This window comes from Uranotaenia lowii, chromosome 2 (genome assembly GCF_029784155.1).
Source record: "Uranotaenia lowii strain MFRU-FL chromosome 2, ASM2978415v1, whole genome shotgun sequence".
NCBI lineage: Eukaryota > Metazoa > Arthropoda > Insecta > Diptera > Culicidae > Uranotaenia > Uranotaenia lowii.
This window is the reverse complement of record NC_073692.1, coordinates 213653106-213671196: the sequence shown is the minus strand read 5'-3', so window position 1 is coordinate 213671196 and position 18091 is coordinate 213653106. Positions and strand designations below refer to the sequence as shown.

General features: G+C 39.0%; 1 protein-coding gene across 1 annotated transcript in view; it reads left to right on the top strand.

Moving 5' to 3' along the window:
* The window catches only part of LOC129747612 (S phase cyclin A-associated protein in the endoplasmic reticulum), a 57788-nt gene extending 40258 nt beyond the window's left edge, over positions 1–17530 (top strand). The window contains exon 7 of the mRNA XM_055741904.1: positions 17310–17530. Coding sequence (XP_055597879.1) covers positions 17310–17453 — 144 coding nt within the window. The 3' untranslated portion in view covers positions 17454–17530. The remainder of the gene's footprint in view (positions 1–17309) is intronic.
* The last annotated feature ends 561 nt before the right edge of the window (positions 17531–18091 follow it).

Genomic DNA, 18091 nt, shown 5'->3' with positions numbered 1-18091 from the left:
AAAAAACAGGTAAACACCAAAAAGAGTCGTTATTTTTCATCTCTAGCTCAACTTTTGTGTTAAAGTGGATTTCGAGATAATTTAAATTTATTTTATATTGTTTTAAAATAGTATACTGTTTTTGTATTTAAGTGTTTGAGGTTATTAATTGATCTTAATACTGATGCTTCAAAAAAAGCGCCAAACTAAAAAGATTAAATTTAGCTTCAATAAAATCGGAGATATTTGCCATTTGTAAGCTTTGGCTTGATTTCAATCCTATAAGGTTTTATTCTATGAAAATCGTGTTATGAAAATATAGACTTAGTTTACTGATCTCAAATATTGGACGATTTTTTAAATGTTCGGTTCAATAAAATAAATAATACTTGCGCTGTTACCAACCACTTTTGTAGGGTAGCCCTATCCTAACAATTTTTTAAATGGCAAAAAAGGCATTCTAAGTAGGAGATAAAGTTTCTCCCAGAAATTTTTAAATGTCACAGAGTTTGCACAAGTTTACTCATAGTTTTTGACAAATTAATGGAAATAAAAAAAAAATGACAAATATCAATTGACTAAATAAAATATTCTAAAATTATAATAATGTAGACTCTTGAGAATTTCATAAAGTCTATTAATGTGAAAATTTATTTTGGATCACTCTCTCAGCAGTTATCGAATGATGTTATTTTATTTTATTTACATAGTATACCGTCTCACGACATAACTTGACGAACATAATTCCTAAGATTCACTCGGTCCATGGCAACCGTTCTCCAATTCCTCGGGCACCCCACGTTCGCCAGATCACGCTCCACTTGGTCTAACCACCTCGCTCGTTGCGCCCCCGCTCGTCTTGTTCCTACCGGATTCGTAGCGAACACCTGTTTTGCAGGACAGTCGTCCGGCATTCTCGCAACATGTCCCGCCCAGCGTATTCGGCCAGCTTTCCCCACCTTCTGAATACTGGGTTCGCCGTAGAGTCGCGCGAGCTCGTGGTTCATCCTTCGCCTCCACACTCCGTTCTCCTGTACGCCGCCAAAGATGGTTCTTTACACTCGTCGCTCGAATACTCCGAGTGTACGCAGGTCCTTCTCGAGCAATATCCATGTCTCGTGCCCGTAGAGACCAACCGGTCTAATGAGCGTCATATACAGGATAAACTTCGTGCGAGGGCTAAGTCTTCTCGACCGCAGTTGCTTGTGGAGTCCATAGTAGGCACGACTTCCGCTGATAATTCGCCGCTGGATCTCACGGCTGGTGTCATTGTCTGCGGTCACCAGTGAGCCGAGATAGACAAAGTCTTCGACTATCTCCAGTTCGTCGCCGTCGATTGTGACCTTGTTATTACTGGACAAGCGGGTTCGGTCGGTCTCGGATCCGCAAGCCAGCATGTACTTCGTCTAGGACGTATTAATCATCAATCCAATCTTTCCTGCTTCACGTTTCAGTTTGCGGTAGATCTCTTCCACCGCCGCAGATGATCTGCCGACTATATCAATGTCATCGGCAAAGCAGATAAGCTGACTGGATCTGTTGAAAATCGTGCCCCGCATTTCGCCCACCGGTCGTCGAATAACATCTTCTAGCGCCACGTTGAACATCATGCAGGATAGACCATCACCTTGTCGAAGCCCCCTGCGCAATTCGAATGAACTCGACAATTCACCCGAAATCCGCACACAGCACTGCGTTCCATCCATCGTCGCCTTGATTAGTCTGATTAGTCTGATTTTTCCCGGAAAAGCCGTTTTCGTCCATAATTTTCTATAGCTCGTTACGGTCGATCGTGTCGTATGCTGCTTTGAAGTCGATGAAGTCGATGAATAGATGGTGCGTAGGGACTTGGTGTTCCCGGCATTTTTGGAGGATTTGCCGTAATGTGAATATCTGGTCCATCGTAGACCGTCCCTCCATGAAGCCGGCCTGATACTTCCCACGAATCTGTTTGCTTGTGGCGTTAGGCGGCGGAGTAGGATTCGGGACAACACTTTGTAGGCGGCATTGAGGACAGTGATCGCTCGGTAGTTCTCACAGTCCAATTTGTCGCCCTTCTTGTAGATGGGGCATATTACCCCCTCCTTCCACAACTTCGGTAGCTGTTCTATGTCCCAGATCCGGACTATCAACCGGTGTAGGCAATCGGCCAACTTGTCCGGCCCATTTTGATGAGTTCAGCTGCGATGCCATCCTTCCCAGCCGACTTGTTTCTATTCAACTGGCGAATGGCTTCCTTAACTTCACTCATCGTTGGGAGTGGCTCCTCTACGTCGTTGGCTACGCCGGTGATGTACCCTCCCCCACCGCCTTGATCTCCTGCATGTGCGCCGTTCAGCTGTTCATCGAAGTGCTGCTTCCACCTTTTGATAACCTCACGATCCGTCAGGATGCCCCCGTCCTTATCCCGGCACATTTCGGCTTGCGGCACGAAGCCTTTGCGGGATGCGTTGAGTTTCTGATAGAACTTTCGTATTTCTTGGGAGCGATGCAGCTGCTCCAGCTCCTCGAGCTCCTCATCCTCCAGGCGGCGCTTTTTCTCCTGGAAAATTCGGACTCGCTGCCTCTGCTGTCGGTGATTTTCCACATTTCGACAAGTGCGTCTTTGCACTACTGCCGCCCGCGCGGCATTCTCTTCGTCCATCACCCTTCTACACTCTTCGTCGAACCAGTCGTTCCGTCGAGTTCGCACCACATGACCGATGACGTTCTCCGCAGCACTGTTGATGGCTGTCTTGATGGTATCCCAACAGTCCTCGAATGATGTATCAAACATATATTCCTAAACATTTAACATTAGATGCAAGTTTTTTCACGTGATGTAAATAAAATTCATGTATAAGAAAAGTAACATTTAGACAAAAAAAATGGTTTTCAAAAAACATTTCCATATTTTTCTATGGTCTCCAATAGATAGCTAACGATTGTGATTGAAAGACTAATGCGAAAATTTAGCTGATGAACTTCTTCATGACACTTTGAAACGATCAGGTCATGACCAATATTTTCTAGAGATTGATTGACAGAATGTAAAATAATTGTCGTCCCCGAAATATCATCTTTCATTTCCCATTTTTTTAACCACGACTTGTGAAAAAAGTTTTGGTATTTAATTTCTTTTTCATTTCCATAATACGAATATGTCGCCACGTTCTATTGTGAGAGTTCTTCAAGTCCTTTCAGGAAAATTTCTTCCACTTTGGATGCTTTGATTCGGAATTTCTTAGGTAGGTATTATGATTCTAAAGATTCTGAATGTGATAGTGAATAAAAAATTCAAATTTCGTATCCTGATTTGTTGCTAAAACCTTCGCATTAATTTTTGAAAATCTTGTTTAAATCTTGTTAAAAAATATTTTAATTATTTTTTTGACTTGTAATACCCAAGCAACATCAAGCTTAGATTAAGTTAGACAAACATTGATTTTCAAATCCTCAATGGTTTTTACCCTAGTTTCGCTCCTTGTCGAAATCAGTCCTAGATGGAGATGCAAAAATATAAAAATGCATCCAAAGCGCACCGATTACGACTTGTTTATGAAGGTAGTTTAAAAGCGACGACGCCATCAACCCAAACCAACTGGTGCGGGATGTTATGTTCTGTTCTCTTCTGTTCTGGAACTGCAAGCTTTGATGTAGACATTAGAGCTAGTAGTGTTGCTGGTCATAACTAGCTGGAAGGAACCTCCTGTTTACGACCGAATTCCCTCAACATTTCATCATTCTTGGGTGGACGGTTTCTTTGGGGAGTGCAAGATGGACACTTCACGTAGGCAAACTTTTTGTTTCTCTCCGGTCCCGCGTTTTACTTTTAATGTTTGTCTTTTTTCCCCTTGGCTCTTCTGCGGAGGTTTAAGAACGGAATGAATAACAGGAAACCATTGAAGGAGACTCGGGATGAGGGTGGTGAGCAAGTGGCGCTCAAGTGTTCGCCCAAATGCGGAACTCAACAGCTTAAGTGAATATAGGCATTAAATGAAGGCGATATTTGGTTTATGATTGTTTTACATTAGTCGATGGATCTCCGGGAATTGCGCCAGGAGCTGGCTTGTCGTTTAGAGCAGCTCCGTTGGAAAAAAGGAGTCGACTCTGGTGTCGATTAACCTTCCAGTGGCCTTGATGCTGTGAATAAAAAAAACCAGAACTCAGTTTTCATAAGTGTTAAAATTATCATTTAATTTACCTTACGTATTTAACATTCTTCCAAAGCTTACTATAAAACCAAAAATTGTTGAAAAACGATTAAAATAGGAATCATGGAAGAGATACCATTAAATGAGTACCAGGAACAACCAAATCGCGGAGGGTTAAGCCGATCACGATATACAAAAGTTTGCTACGATAAGACAGCAGCGGGTGGTTGCAGGACGACAATGAAGTGCAAGAGAGCGAGCAAGCAGGTGTCTGAGTTAACAGACATGAAAACGCTTCACGCGCCGACAGCAAATGCTCGAATGTTATGACTTATTTTGCTGCGCTGTTAATCCATCATCATCATCATCATCATGGTCGTAGACATAAAATACGCATAATGATTTCGGAAACCGGGCGATGATGTTTTATGGGAAGATTTACAATCGCTTGTGATATCATATCGATTGTGGAAGGTACCTAACTCGGCTCGTGATCCATTTGGAAAATACGGGCAAACTTTTTTACGGCCTCCGTTTTAATCTTGCGGGCTGAGATAAATAAGAGGTTCCGTAGATTTGTTTTGGCTTGATGAATTGGGATAAGTTTTGTTTTTTTTTCGCGAATAGCTTATTTTGGTCTTAACCATGTTTATGGTGCTCTTAAGTCTTATTTTATAAGTGTCCTTAAAAAAATCATGAAAGCTAAATATGAATTGATTAAAGCTAAACATTTTTATTTGGTTGTTTAAAAAATAAAAAATTTCTGCTAAATTTCCAAATTAGAAAAAAACTGTACCTAATCTGGGTAGCAACGTGAAAGTGATACACTATTGCATAAGGAGTGTATTCGAAAACAAAATGCAACGCTTTGTTTTGCATATAACCTTTGAATGCATAAATGAAAATTGATGAAATTTTTCAGGGAAAGGATCTAGTAATTTAACGTTCACATGTGCACATTTTTGTGACGTTCTGTCTTGTGGTTTTTGAAACAGTGTTTTGGGCGCCACGTGTGCCATCTGTAATGCATACTATGAACCATCCTTTTTCCAAATCAAGGTATTTTTAAATACTTTTTTTTGTTTCCTGAACCTTGACTTTCAAAAATACTCAAAACTTTTTATTTGATCGAAGTAATAACAATTTGTCCTCCAACAAACATATTTAACGTTTTATCAATCCACCTCTGTTTTCTAATAATTGCACCATTCCAGATCCAACCAAAACATAGTATCAACTTTGTAAGATCTACGGAAGTCTTATTCAGGGAAAAAGGTCGCATTTCGAGGCAACCTTCTTTGATTATTTAGCAATTCATCATGTTAATAATTATGTAACACTGACTGATTTGCAGCTTTCACAGATCCTCAGCCACCTCAAGTGCTAGACATCAAATTTTTTAATTTTTTCTCTTTGTTCATCTCTGGAATATCCAGGCGAGACTTGTCAACGAAAAGTTTGTGGACGGAAACCTGCCAGGTGTCCGCTAAAGAGTTTATGTTGCAGTCCATTACTAAATTATCAAAATATCTCCCCGCTAGCGCGCTATAGCGGTTCCAATATTTTGCACACGATTTGACCACCGTATTTTGTTTATTTTTCTTTTTTTGCAAAAATTAAGTCAGGCGTGTTTTTAAGTCAGCTAGATAAACTAGTAAAAAAAAGTTAATCACTTTCCCAATCGATATTTCTGATTTGTGCTTCATAAAACCTCTAATATTTCCTACCTTCAAGGAATCAAACATCTTCACTTCATTATTAAACTGAGAATTAGAATGAATTTGTACACTTTTAGATTGCCTAGGTCTCCTTAAACGATTTACCATATGAACTTAAGTTTTAAAGTTGATTTTCAGCTGTTTTTGAGTCTCTCATTGGGACTTTCCTGAATTTTTCTTGATCCTGCTCTGTAACTTGACAGCTACACTCAGTGGGTGGGGAACATGGGAAAGGGAAATTATGCTAGGAACTCAGGATCGTATGCGACTGCTTTCTTTTAAACCCAAGACACTTTCCTCCGGAGAACTCAAATAAGGGAAATCACCAAGAATCAGATCAGACAGGGACGTAGAACCGGGTGGGTACTTCGCATGATGCCATTCGGGTCAAACTATTACATTTAGTTACACGCGAAACAGAGCTGGTAATTTCTAGTCTGGACTGCTTTAGAAATGAAGTTTTGGGGGAGGCTCATTCAGCCTTAAACGTTACCACGGAACAATAAATAATGTAAAGGGATTAAAGCCACTCTACCAAACAGAAATCCTATAGGTTTCAACTTAACATGATTTGGGTTTATTCATAATAAGGTTCCCTACATACGTCACACATTAATACTTGCGGTTCGTTTGCAACTCGGCAGGTCGATTAGTTGTTTTCGGCATTCCGTTGAACCCGATGTACGGCAGATGTTATTTTCGGTTCGGCTCGTTGGATCGATGCGGAAATATTGCAGCACCGTTCAAGGTACCATTGGCTCTTTTCCGGCGTCCCGGAAGAGCCAACGACCAGCAGTACGATCGTTCTCGTGTAGTCTCGGATTTTGCCACGAGGGACGTACTTGTTGTCAGTCGTTCGATGTATCGGATTAGTAGCGTTCCGATTTCTTTCTGCTCTGTTTTGTTATCGGCTGTGTCGCTTGCTGGTACAAATAGACGAAAACACAAAAAAGGCCCTCTTGGACCTGCCAAAATCGGTTATGATATCTGTGACGTATTGTTTTAATGTGCACGTGTTTTACATTTTATGTTATGGTTTTCTTATAATAATTTACCTTTTTAACGTAGTGTTTCTGTAGAATTTTGTTGTACACTCAATGTGGTCGGTGTGTTTTTAACCACTTTTTTATCTATTTATGTGTATATACATTAAGTTTTAACATGTTACATTTATTTTCACAATATTTTACTAACCGTACTTTTAGTTTAACGTTAGTCCTTTTAAATAGGATTTTAACTTCTAATTTTTGTGAGGCTTGACTTTTCCTTACTTCTATCTGAAATAGTAGAATAACTTTTAAAACATTTACATCACTTTTTTTTAACAACTACGAAATTACAATTACACGACGCGCACTTCCGTTATCTAGAACGTTCACAGGCAGAAAGAACAAGCTCTGTACGGACGAAACGTGACAAGACTCAAATACTTTCGACCGACACACATACGCGTTCATTAAATTTTACTCGAGTGTGTCGCTCTCCGAGTGATATCACTTCCCCGGTACGAACCCTGCCTAAACCCGACGCCCATGGATAACCCCTAGAGGAAAGTGCCTGCGTTTAGGCGTTTTTGGAAAAGGGAATTGAAATGACTGTTGTAGTTTTCACCACGGAGGATAGGAGTTAGGCGATTTTGTGACGGAGTTGCATAGAAATAAGTAACAAACTGTTACAGCTCAAAATTTTTTTCAATGACCTTCAGTATAGGACGATATCTCAAAAACCACTTGACAGAACGTCACCAAAATTTGCACATGTAAATATTACACTAGTAAATAGGTAGCTTTACTGAAAATTTTATCAACTTTCATTCATGCATACAGAAGTTATTAACAAAACAAAGTATTGCATTTTTTCGAATACAATCCTTAAAACTCAAACCGTTTGTTATTTCTATTCGAAATCAATTTCAATATCATCCATAAGTAGTAGAATAACAAACTAAAGTATTCGAGTTCAAATTTTTCACCTTGGTGTCTGATAACAGCGCTTAGACGTTTTTCGGAATCTTTGCAAGCCGTACGCACGACTGAGTTCGGCATTTTGACCCAAATCATCACCAAATGTTTATAAATGTGCTAACTTCAAATGCTTAACGTCGTTCAACTTCCCTGTAATGTATCTCCAGATACTGAAGTCTACTGGTTTCAAATACTGTGACGATGCAGTCCATTCAGGTGAACTGATAATACAAGGCAAAATCTGTGTTCACCATTTTGAACGATCAATGCTTTTTGCGCTGGTACTGAATAATGTTGAAAGCAAAAATTGTATTTGCCCGGATATTTAATACAAAATTTGCGAGAAGTCCGGTCCGGCCCGATTACCGGATTTCATTGAAAATTTTTCGAATTTTGCCCGAATTTATTTTCTTTATTTGGCCGAAATCCAAATAAAAAAAACAAATTTCTTTGTAAAAACTTTTTAATTTATGAGGTCAAAACGAATTTAAGCGAGTTTTATTTTTAAATAATCATGCAAGTATTTTTCGAAACCTTAAACACGATTTAAAATCTAGTTTTATGAAACAAAAATTTTTTCAAGTGTTTTTTTTTTGTTGAGAAATTCCTGGGTTTTGACCGGATATTGCTAGAATTTTTGGTCGAAAATTTTGAAATCAAACGCCCGAATTTGGCAGGTTTTTAGATAAAATTGCCCGTTTCTTCCCAGCCCGGATACCTATGGAAAAAATCTGCCTTCAATAACTTTTCGTCCGAAAAAGTTAGTTATGACCTGTGCCTACGTCTTCAGCAGAAACCCAGATCTACATATGAGCCGTCACCAAAGAGCAAGGTGAAACTTTTCTTAGTTTGTTTGTAATTTCACTTCTTATAGATGATATTAAAATTGTTTCCAATAAGAATTAACATATGGTTTGAGTTCAAATTTTCAATTAGGGCTTTGATTATGCTTAGCTAATTTGTCTCTGAGTGACTGGAGGTGTTGCCTAGTTATCAGTCAATTAAACTGAGACTCAAAAAAAAAACTTTGCTTGTTCCAGAGCTCGTAAGCTGTATAGCCAGTGTGGCTAGGCAATACGTCAGATGAGTTCTAATGGAGAACATAACATGTGACAAAAACGATTTCAAACAAATTCCATCGGTTGAATCCTGTAAAATTCCTGCTTCAAGCGAGGTCCCTAAGCATATTAAAGTATGTATTTGCTAAATGCACTACTCTGCCCCTGTGGAGAGAAAAACACTTTTGTGACGAAAACTTTAGTTTTCGCTGTTTTTAAAAGCCTAAAATGAGTACTCTCATTTTCATACTTTGCGGGCTACGATCTCAACTAACCGATTTTACATTTGATTGAATTCCATCATGATTTTGCAATGTTTTTGTCAGATTTTGTTAGCTTAAATTCCATTTAAAACGTGTTTTAGTGGAACAAAAATAATCTAGTCTTATTAATTTCAAAACAGTTGAATCCACTAAATTGCTCTCTGGTTCTCTCAAAAGAGAAATATTGGTAGCGGAAATTAAAAAAATTGAAGTATTATAATAATCACATCCTTTTTGATTTTCAAATTTTCATATTATAACGGGTGGCAACTCAAATTTTTGAATTTCTCTTTTAAGTTGTGAGAAAAAGTCATGAGTACTTGAAGATGATTTGATTTATTGGAATTAAAGGTACATTGCCCATTGTTGAAAAACAAATGTTCGCAGTTCTTGGCTCTCAAATTATTTTTGTACGCCAATGAGCTCAAAGTTCCGCAAACATCTTTGATTGGGCAGCAATGAGGCAGATTTGTCGGGTTGAAATACTGGGGTACAAATGGGATCGAATGAGTATTCAGGAATGATTGCATTTTTTGGCGTGATGCGATGACGCTTTATCCAGAGCGCTGATGTACACAGAACAAATTTTGACTATTACGTGTCACTGAAAACTGCAACCTTTAAAATAAATTACCTGTAATTAACAAAACCTGCAATTTTAATTTTTTTTCCTTGAAAGTTAACGGAGATTCATTTATTATTACAGCCTGTCCTGTAAAAAAGTTGTACACTAAACATAAAATGTCACGTAATCATGTTTTTGAGCTGTAAAATTACGGTAACTGCCCTGCTCCTTTTTGTTACAAGACATTTGCGTAATTTTACAGGAAATAATTTTTGCTGTGTAGTCTAGTGGATAAGCTGGCGCGAGTCTGGTAACCCAGGCTTACTGGGTTCGATTCCCGGTATCGGCAAGAAAAACTTTTGGGTTCGAATCCCGTAAGTTGCCGACAGGTAAGATTGTGTTTCGTTGTATAAATAATCGTAAATTTCAGAGGGTATGCATCTTTGTTTAATCTGAAGAGACTATTGCAAGCGGAGTGGATTGCCAACCATTGTAGGTCTCTGAAGGTTGGATCAGGCTTCCGAAAAGTACTGCATTGCGATGACAGCTTTTTCTTCGCCGAACAAACTGTCTCGGTTTGCCTTGCCACTCGGTTCGCTGCTGTACCGTCGGTGACGAATAAAAACGCTTCGGCTACGTCGCACACGTTCGGGAACGAAGACTGTATCTGAACAATCGGCTAAAGCTTGCGCTGCCGAAAGTGTTGTGCTTTAAGCTGTAGCGAACCGAACCGACAGTTCGATTTTCATTCTTTCATGCCTTCTGTTTCGCAAATAATTTCATCCTAACTGTCGGCTCGTGACAGTTTTGCGCAGGACTGTCACGGGCGACTGTCATGCCCATACCGTTGCCATACCCGGTCGTATGCTGCTGATGCTGCTGCTCGGTTCGTATAGACCGAACGAGCAATCTATTCCAACCGAGCAGCAGCATACGACCGAGGCGTAACGCGATGTGTGGTGTCGGTCGGTGAAGGTTATGCGAAAATTGTTATAATAATTACCTTCGATAAAAAAAAACCTTAAAAAGACATGAATTCAATCGTACAATTTAATACTTTTTTATTATTTTATTTTTATTTTTTATTTAGAATCATAGCCTTAGAGCAAGTCCAATGGTGTTGGGAAAAAGTGGTAGGAATTTTGACGTCTGTAGCACAGATGGGAATTTTTCTATCGTGAAATATAGACCAAAAAGGTTGGCCGTCCACCGGTGTGATAGAATACGAAGGTATAAAATTGAAAGCAACCAGCCATGCCAAGAGAATTTGCTTTTCAGTAATTTTACTGACTTTTTGTATTTTGAATTCACCGTTTGAAATTTGAAATCATATTCATTTTACTTGATCATTAACTCGAAATAGTAGTGCAAATATGAAAATTTTATAATTTAGATGTATGAATAAGTATTGTTTAAGTTATAATGCATCCCAATATTAAACTGTATTCTGCAGAATTAGGAGTTTTGTATTGGAGGGCATTCGATTACACGAGTTGATAAAGTTTTTGAACTCTTTCTAAAACTTTCATTTTCATAGTGATAATTAAGTAAGTGACAAATAAAAAGTATAGATATTTCAGACACAAGCTGAATTTTACTCCCGATACGACGCCTTACGTTTGATATAATTGACACTTGTCGAATCAACAGCGAGGGTTCCGTTTTCTAAAGATGATGGATCCATTAAAGACGGCGTTCCGAACTTGTTACCGGACATTCCGACGGAATATCTTTTTCAAATAAAAAAGCGAAACAATTTCCTTCTTCCGAAAACCGCTCAAACAAAACATACAAACAGAATTTATTTATTCACCCAGCTATCTGGCATCTCTGCGCCTCAAAATCTATTCGATTGGCAAGGGCATGAAAAAATTGGCTGTAAGTTTTAAAGAGTTGATTAACTTCATTGCAATTCGTATCAATTTAAGTAATAAAAGTTTTAAAAAAAAAGAAAATATCACTTTATGTTGAAATCCTGAAATTGCTCAATTTCCTTTATTTTCCCCTCAACTGAGGTTTTGAGCATAAGATAGATGGCAGCACCTAAGCGTTTCATGCACGAATACTGTATTGCAACGCCGACTCTATCACTCGGTTCGGTGTTGCAAAATATCGTGTTTTTCTATCACCCTCAGCCAAAAAGTGTTATACGATACAAATTTTGCAGCGCGAAACTGTTCGAATATCAGATTTTCCCAACACCGGTGTACGGCAAATGTGTTGTGATGTGTTGTAAACCTTCGAAATTTCCAACTCCATCTCAACCAGTGAACTTGCTCTTAGAAATATTTCACTCACGGGAGAAGTGGGTTGGGAAGGAACACATTTTTTGTGTCGATTCGAAGGGAAACTTGGCCGTTATAATTTTTCTCTAGAATTTGTTTGAGCATTAGAAAAAATAAAAAAAATTGAGAAAACGAATTTTAAAAAACTTATTTAAAAGGCAAGTGATGGCAACCATGAAACATAAAATAAATAGCGTAGAATTAATCATTTTGGGGTGAAAATCTCGAAGTGAGATCTTGTATTGAATCTCAATCTGAAATTTGAACCTGAAACATAAATCTAAGCCTGATACCTTCAACTAGAAATCTGAATGTAGAATTTTAATCTGAATCTGAATATAAAACCCTTCTCTGAAATCTGAATCTGAAACCTGATCTCAAAATTAGAACCTGGAATCTCAATATTAAATTTGAATAAGAATCTGAAATCTCAATCTTAAATTTGAATCTGAAATATAAATCTCAAATTTGAAACTGAAATCTGAATCTGAAATCAGAATCTGAAATCAGAATTTGAAATCTGAATCTGAATCTGAAATCCGAATCTGAAATTGGAACATGAAATCTGAATCTGAAATTCGAATCTTACATCTAAATACGAAATCTGAATCTGAAATCTAATTCTGAAATCTGAATCTGAAATCTGAATCTGAAATCTGAATCTGAAATCTGAATATGAAATCTGAATCTGAAATCTGAATCTGAAATTTGAATCTGAAATCTGAATCTGAAATCTGAATGTGAAATCTGAATGTGAAATCTGAATCTGAAATCTGAATCTGAAATCTGAATCTGAAATCAGAATCTGAAATCTGAATTCGGAATCTGAATCTGAAATCTGAATCTAAAATTTGAATCTGAAATCTGAATCTAAAATTTCAATCTTTAATCTAAATTTGAAATCTGAATTTGTATCTGATTCTGAAATCTGAAATCTGAATCTGACATCTGATTCTGAAATCTGAGTCTTAAATCTGAATCTGAAATCTGAATCTCATATTTCCCTAAATTTAAATCTGAAATCTGAGTCTCTAAAGCTTTTAAATCCTAAACTTGAATCTGAAATCCGAATTGGAATCTAAAATCTTGATCTGAAGTATGAATCTGAAATCCGAGTTTGTATCTGAAATCTGAAATCTCATATTTCAATTTGAAATCTAAAATCTTGAACTTTATTATTTATAAACGACATCCAATATCAGGCTGGAAAACAACACGCATCAATGCGTGTCGACCAACTAATAACGTAAAGATAGCCAGCCGCAGTAGCTAGCTTGAGCTTCAAGCAGAAGTTCGTTAATTCTAAATTAACTCGACCCGAGCGTGAGCCGATGATGATCCAATGCGAATCTCGGCTACAGTCGGACGTAATTAGCAGTACTGTCATGCGAAGTTTAACGCATTGAAAACTGTCACGAAGATTTCCCCAAAACTGTCACGGAGCTTTAAAGGCTATCATATTCACGAGCAAACTTTCGCATGAGGTAAACCAAGGCGTCGTTGTACATCGCACGACCGCGCCTTTTAAAACTGTCGGGGAAGAAATATTCGGAAAGCTTTCACCGAGGTGGATGTGCGACGTTCGCAAGAATACTGTCGTTCGGCAGTACTTTTCGGAAGCCTGGGTTGGATGCCTTCCCTTGACGAACCATCGGCCGTGGAAGCCTGGGAAGCAATTCGGAGGCCAAGCCACACAGACACAGTGATGCCAACTGTTTTTCAGAAATGTCTGGAAGATTTTGAAAAAATGTCTGGAAAAGTCTGTATGGCGAACTCTTCATAGGTGATGACCTTTTTTTTGGTCGCCAGATCCCAATTTTTCAGTCTGGGGACACTCATTACTTCATAACAATCATATCATCACTAACAATGCCTGAGACTATTGTGGTGATGTCGGCGGTACTACGTTTTATGCTTTACTTACTGTTTTACTACCATCTTCGTGGCATTCCTCACTCTTCAATTACTAATTCGAATCATTTCCTGCCATTTTGATTGCTTTTTCAGAAAATTCATGTCGAAACTCAAAAGTCTGGAAGAAATGACAAAAGTCTGGAAATCTGGAAACCTAAAAAAAATGTCTGGCAAAAGTACAAAAAGTTTGGAAAATCCAGAGAAAATCTGGAAGGTTGACATCACTGACATAGGCTGGACCAGGGCGAGTACAGCTTCGGGTGTGTTAATATACCAAAACACGAAATCGCCCATCTTGTGACAGGCAATCGTAATCGTAGGCATGGTAGGCGAACGATTGGCTGTCAAAAAGAAACTTTTGGTATCCCTTGCCTACTTTTCCTCAAATTGCATCCACCCGTAGCTGTATGCGCCCTGGGTTGGACCTTGCTACCGATGCACAGGGATGCCAGGTGTTGAGGATAAAAATCTGGACAATTTTGAAAAAAAGTCTGTGTGTGTCTGTGCATAAAGAAAATCAAAAATTTGGTACTTAACAAGGCATTAAATTTGACGAATCGTGTGAGCGTAAGGGAGCGGGGGGTGGTTGTGCTATGGTGTTCGGATTATTTTCGAGTTGATAGCTATATAACAAACACTGCCATAACTATATGACGAACACTCCTGCCACATCATGCCGATTTTATTTTAAAAAAAAGTTTAATGAATGATTGGTCAAATACCTTTGAATACAAGCCAGATTTCAGTCTAATCTGCCACTCACGGATCAAATCCGATACATTTGTTTAAGGTTTATTTATGACACTTTACCACCTTGTGGAAAAATCCGATACATGAATATTGATTTTATCACTCAATTTCGAAAGTCTGTAAAATCTGGGCACTCTCAGCAAAAATCTGGGCAAAATCTGTGTCTGACCAATATCTGGACGAAGGATCAAAAGTCTTGGTTTTACAGCCAAATCTGGGCACCTGGCAACACAGCCGATGCACTATGGGGAAAGTGGTGGCCAAAAATCGAAAAATTTACTTGCTTTGAATGACGTGTCTTGTATACCATTTGATAGCCAGATAGTTCAAACCTAGATTCCCAAAAATGTCAGCCGTCTGTGATGAAAACTCATTGCGCAACAGACATCAGACTTAGCAAAATTGTGAAAATTGAAGAAAAAATGCATTTCAAACAAATGCAATTTTCTCAGCGAATAATGGTCCAATTTTTGAATTTAATACACCGTTAGAAAAGTAATTGTCTGAACTTTAAAATGTGTTTGATTTAAAGGTTACACGGTTAATTTTAATTAGCAAAAAAATGGGTAATTGAAATAAGTAATGAAAAAAAAATGTATTTTTTCGCCTAAATTGGACTATATCTAACGAGCAGGGCCGAACAGTCTCAAGAGTTCTACTTTTTATTAGAATTGCAAACATTCATTTACTTTTCTCTTCACCACATTCACCACTATGACATTGCGTGGAATATCCACAGTGAGAGATGTAATCAATGACTGATCGGCTAGCGTAAAATCCGCTAGTGGATCCTTCGGAATCATAACACACGCACTCGGTTTGTCCATGATATCGGCGGAAGCTAACAAATCAGAATATTCCCTATCAATAAACGATAAATTTAAATAAAAATAAACAAAAAAATAATTTACTTTCAAATCTCGTGCTGGAAATGATGTTAATGATGATCTGCCACTAAGTTGTTGTTACTGAACGGAGCTACTGAACGGGCAGCACTGAACGCACTCAAGTTGATGACAGTTTTGAACAGGGAAAAAGAACGAGAGAAAAGAAAGTGGTTTATTCGGCTTGAAAGTCGAAGGACGAATAACAAAACAACAATATATTCGCGTTAGGTAGGAGTTTTATTAGTATTCTAATAAGTGCGCTTCGAGTAATTTGGAACCTCTTAATTTAGGGCAATATTGCGGATACGCGCTTGTTAAGAAGACACCTATTTAAGTTGTGTAACCTGATGAGTAGAGGTGAGAATGTCATTGAGAAATGTTAGAAAAAAGTTATTTAATTCAGCATAATTAATGTTAAAGGTGGCTAGCGGAAGGCAGCTACGGAGAAGTTAATAAACGTGAGATTGAAACATTGAGTTTTAGTTCTTTTCATCAAAGCTATGTTTCTATTGTAGGTTTTTAAAACTCGCCGAACTTCGAACAAATAAAGGAGTGTTAAAAATTTGGAAACCACTTTTCTTTGTTACCCGTGAAACGCAAGAAACAAAACTTACAGTTGCCATTTAAACGTCGATGCCACAACTCCGCCGGTGAGTGTTTCGAAACAAATATTTAGTTCCTCTCTTATGACTTCCAGCAGTTTCTCAAGCGATTAGAAAATAACGGGGAAATCGATTTTGCGGATTAATGCATCAATTCAAACACATGACAGTGACAGTCTATGTGAGTTACGTGTTACGTAGAACCGATGCCCTGAATGCGAACCCGTTCCTGAAGATTCGAGGAAGAGTTCTTCCGAATTTCAAAAGAAATGTAGTACTACGGGCTTCAGTTAGCAATCTCCTTGTGGCCCAGGAACTGTTTTTGACAGTTCAAGTGTCATTTTGAGCTGTTTTCCTGTAGTTCAGAGGGTTATGCTCACGAGCGGAATAATTGCAAACTTAGTGTGTACATATTTTTCAATAGACAACATCCAGCGATTGAAGTTAGCATTGTTAGCATGAAGTTATAATTCTCTTTTCCGCAGTTTCTTCCGTTCCGGGAAAAAGTAAGCATTCATTTACCTAAGTATTCCCTCATTTAAAGTTGAAATAAAGCCTCCGAGGAGTGACTTTCAATTTTCAACTCCTGTTTGCTGGAACTAGCAGCCGGGGAGGATACGTCGAAATGGAAAATCAATACTTCCATCACTTTCAACGACGATGGAGGAGGATAAGGAGGGCGGATGTTCAGCTTTGTAGTTGGGGATGATGGGTGGGTAACAGGTCACCTGTCAGTATGATGGGAATGGGGGTTGTTTTGGGGTGATGATGATGATGATGATCATCATCATCAGTGACTCGCTTCAGAGCGTGACGAAAGACAAGTTGACAGCCCTCGGTGCGTTTGTCGCCTGGAACGAGAGCCAACGACGTTTATGGCTGTTTATGCTACGGCACGTTCCGTTGACGTCTGGTTCTGGTCTGTTGAGCTTCGAAACGCCAACCGATTCAAGGGTTTGGGGAAAAATCCGGGCTCGGGATGGCAGACTTTCACACCAGTGACTGTGTGCGGATTGATCCCTGTTGGGCTTTTCACCGGACGAAATTTGCCACCGCTGCCGCAAAGAAAGATGCTTCCATTTGATCTCTGTAGCATTTATTATACGAAGTTATTAACAGATTTTTCTTTTGTTCTCGTCTCTTTTGTCTTCCTTCTTTCCATGTGGATTCGCTCGGATCCGACGCCCGCAGACGCCGGAGGAGAAGTGTCCTTTGTACCCGGTCGAATTATCCACGGAGCTGATTCTGGCCTGCACCGTAGCACTTTCCCCGACCAACTCACTCAAGCAGACACACCCAAAGGTTGTGGAACGCCTTCCGGATCTCATAAGGTAAGTGGCGAGAGTGAAACGGCTCTATGAACGCTGGGTCGTCTTTCTGGTGGTTTCTTTTCTGGCGCACGGCCGATGTTCGGTAGACGCACACACTTCTCCAAGAAAGAGAGAGAATTGAATACGTAAACGTTCTTACGAATTAACACATTCCCCAGTGTTGGTGTAACCACACACTTCCACATCGCTTGCGTATACATCGTAAAGCAATAAAGAGATTTTCCCTCCATACACTGACGTTAGAGTATCCGAGTAAAGAAGTCGATTGAGCAAAAAGGTCTCTCCCATAATACTTGTGATTCACTTCAGGATTTCTCCATCCGGATCAACTCCTACACCGAATCGAGAAAAAGCACCGGGAGAAGATGCTGTCTGTTGATGATGACTGGTTTGACGGGGTGGCGAATCCGATCAACAACCTTTTGTGGGATGGGACAGCGAAAGCCGCCGTGATTCATGTCGATTTCATCGCTGCATGTATTAGTGCCCCGTGACGGCATACTGCTGCTCGTGATGAAATTTCATTCATCAATCTAGTACTTCCATGGAGTTTTTTTTCCCTGTGGAATTTCGAACCACCCACCACCGATCCGGTTATCAGGAACAAACTTTTTCGGATAAATACCGGGAACTGGGGAAAAT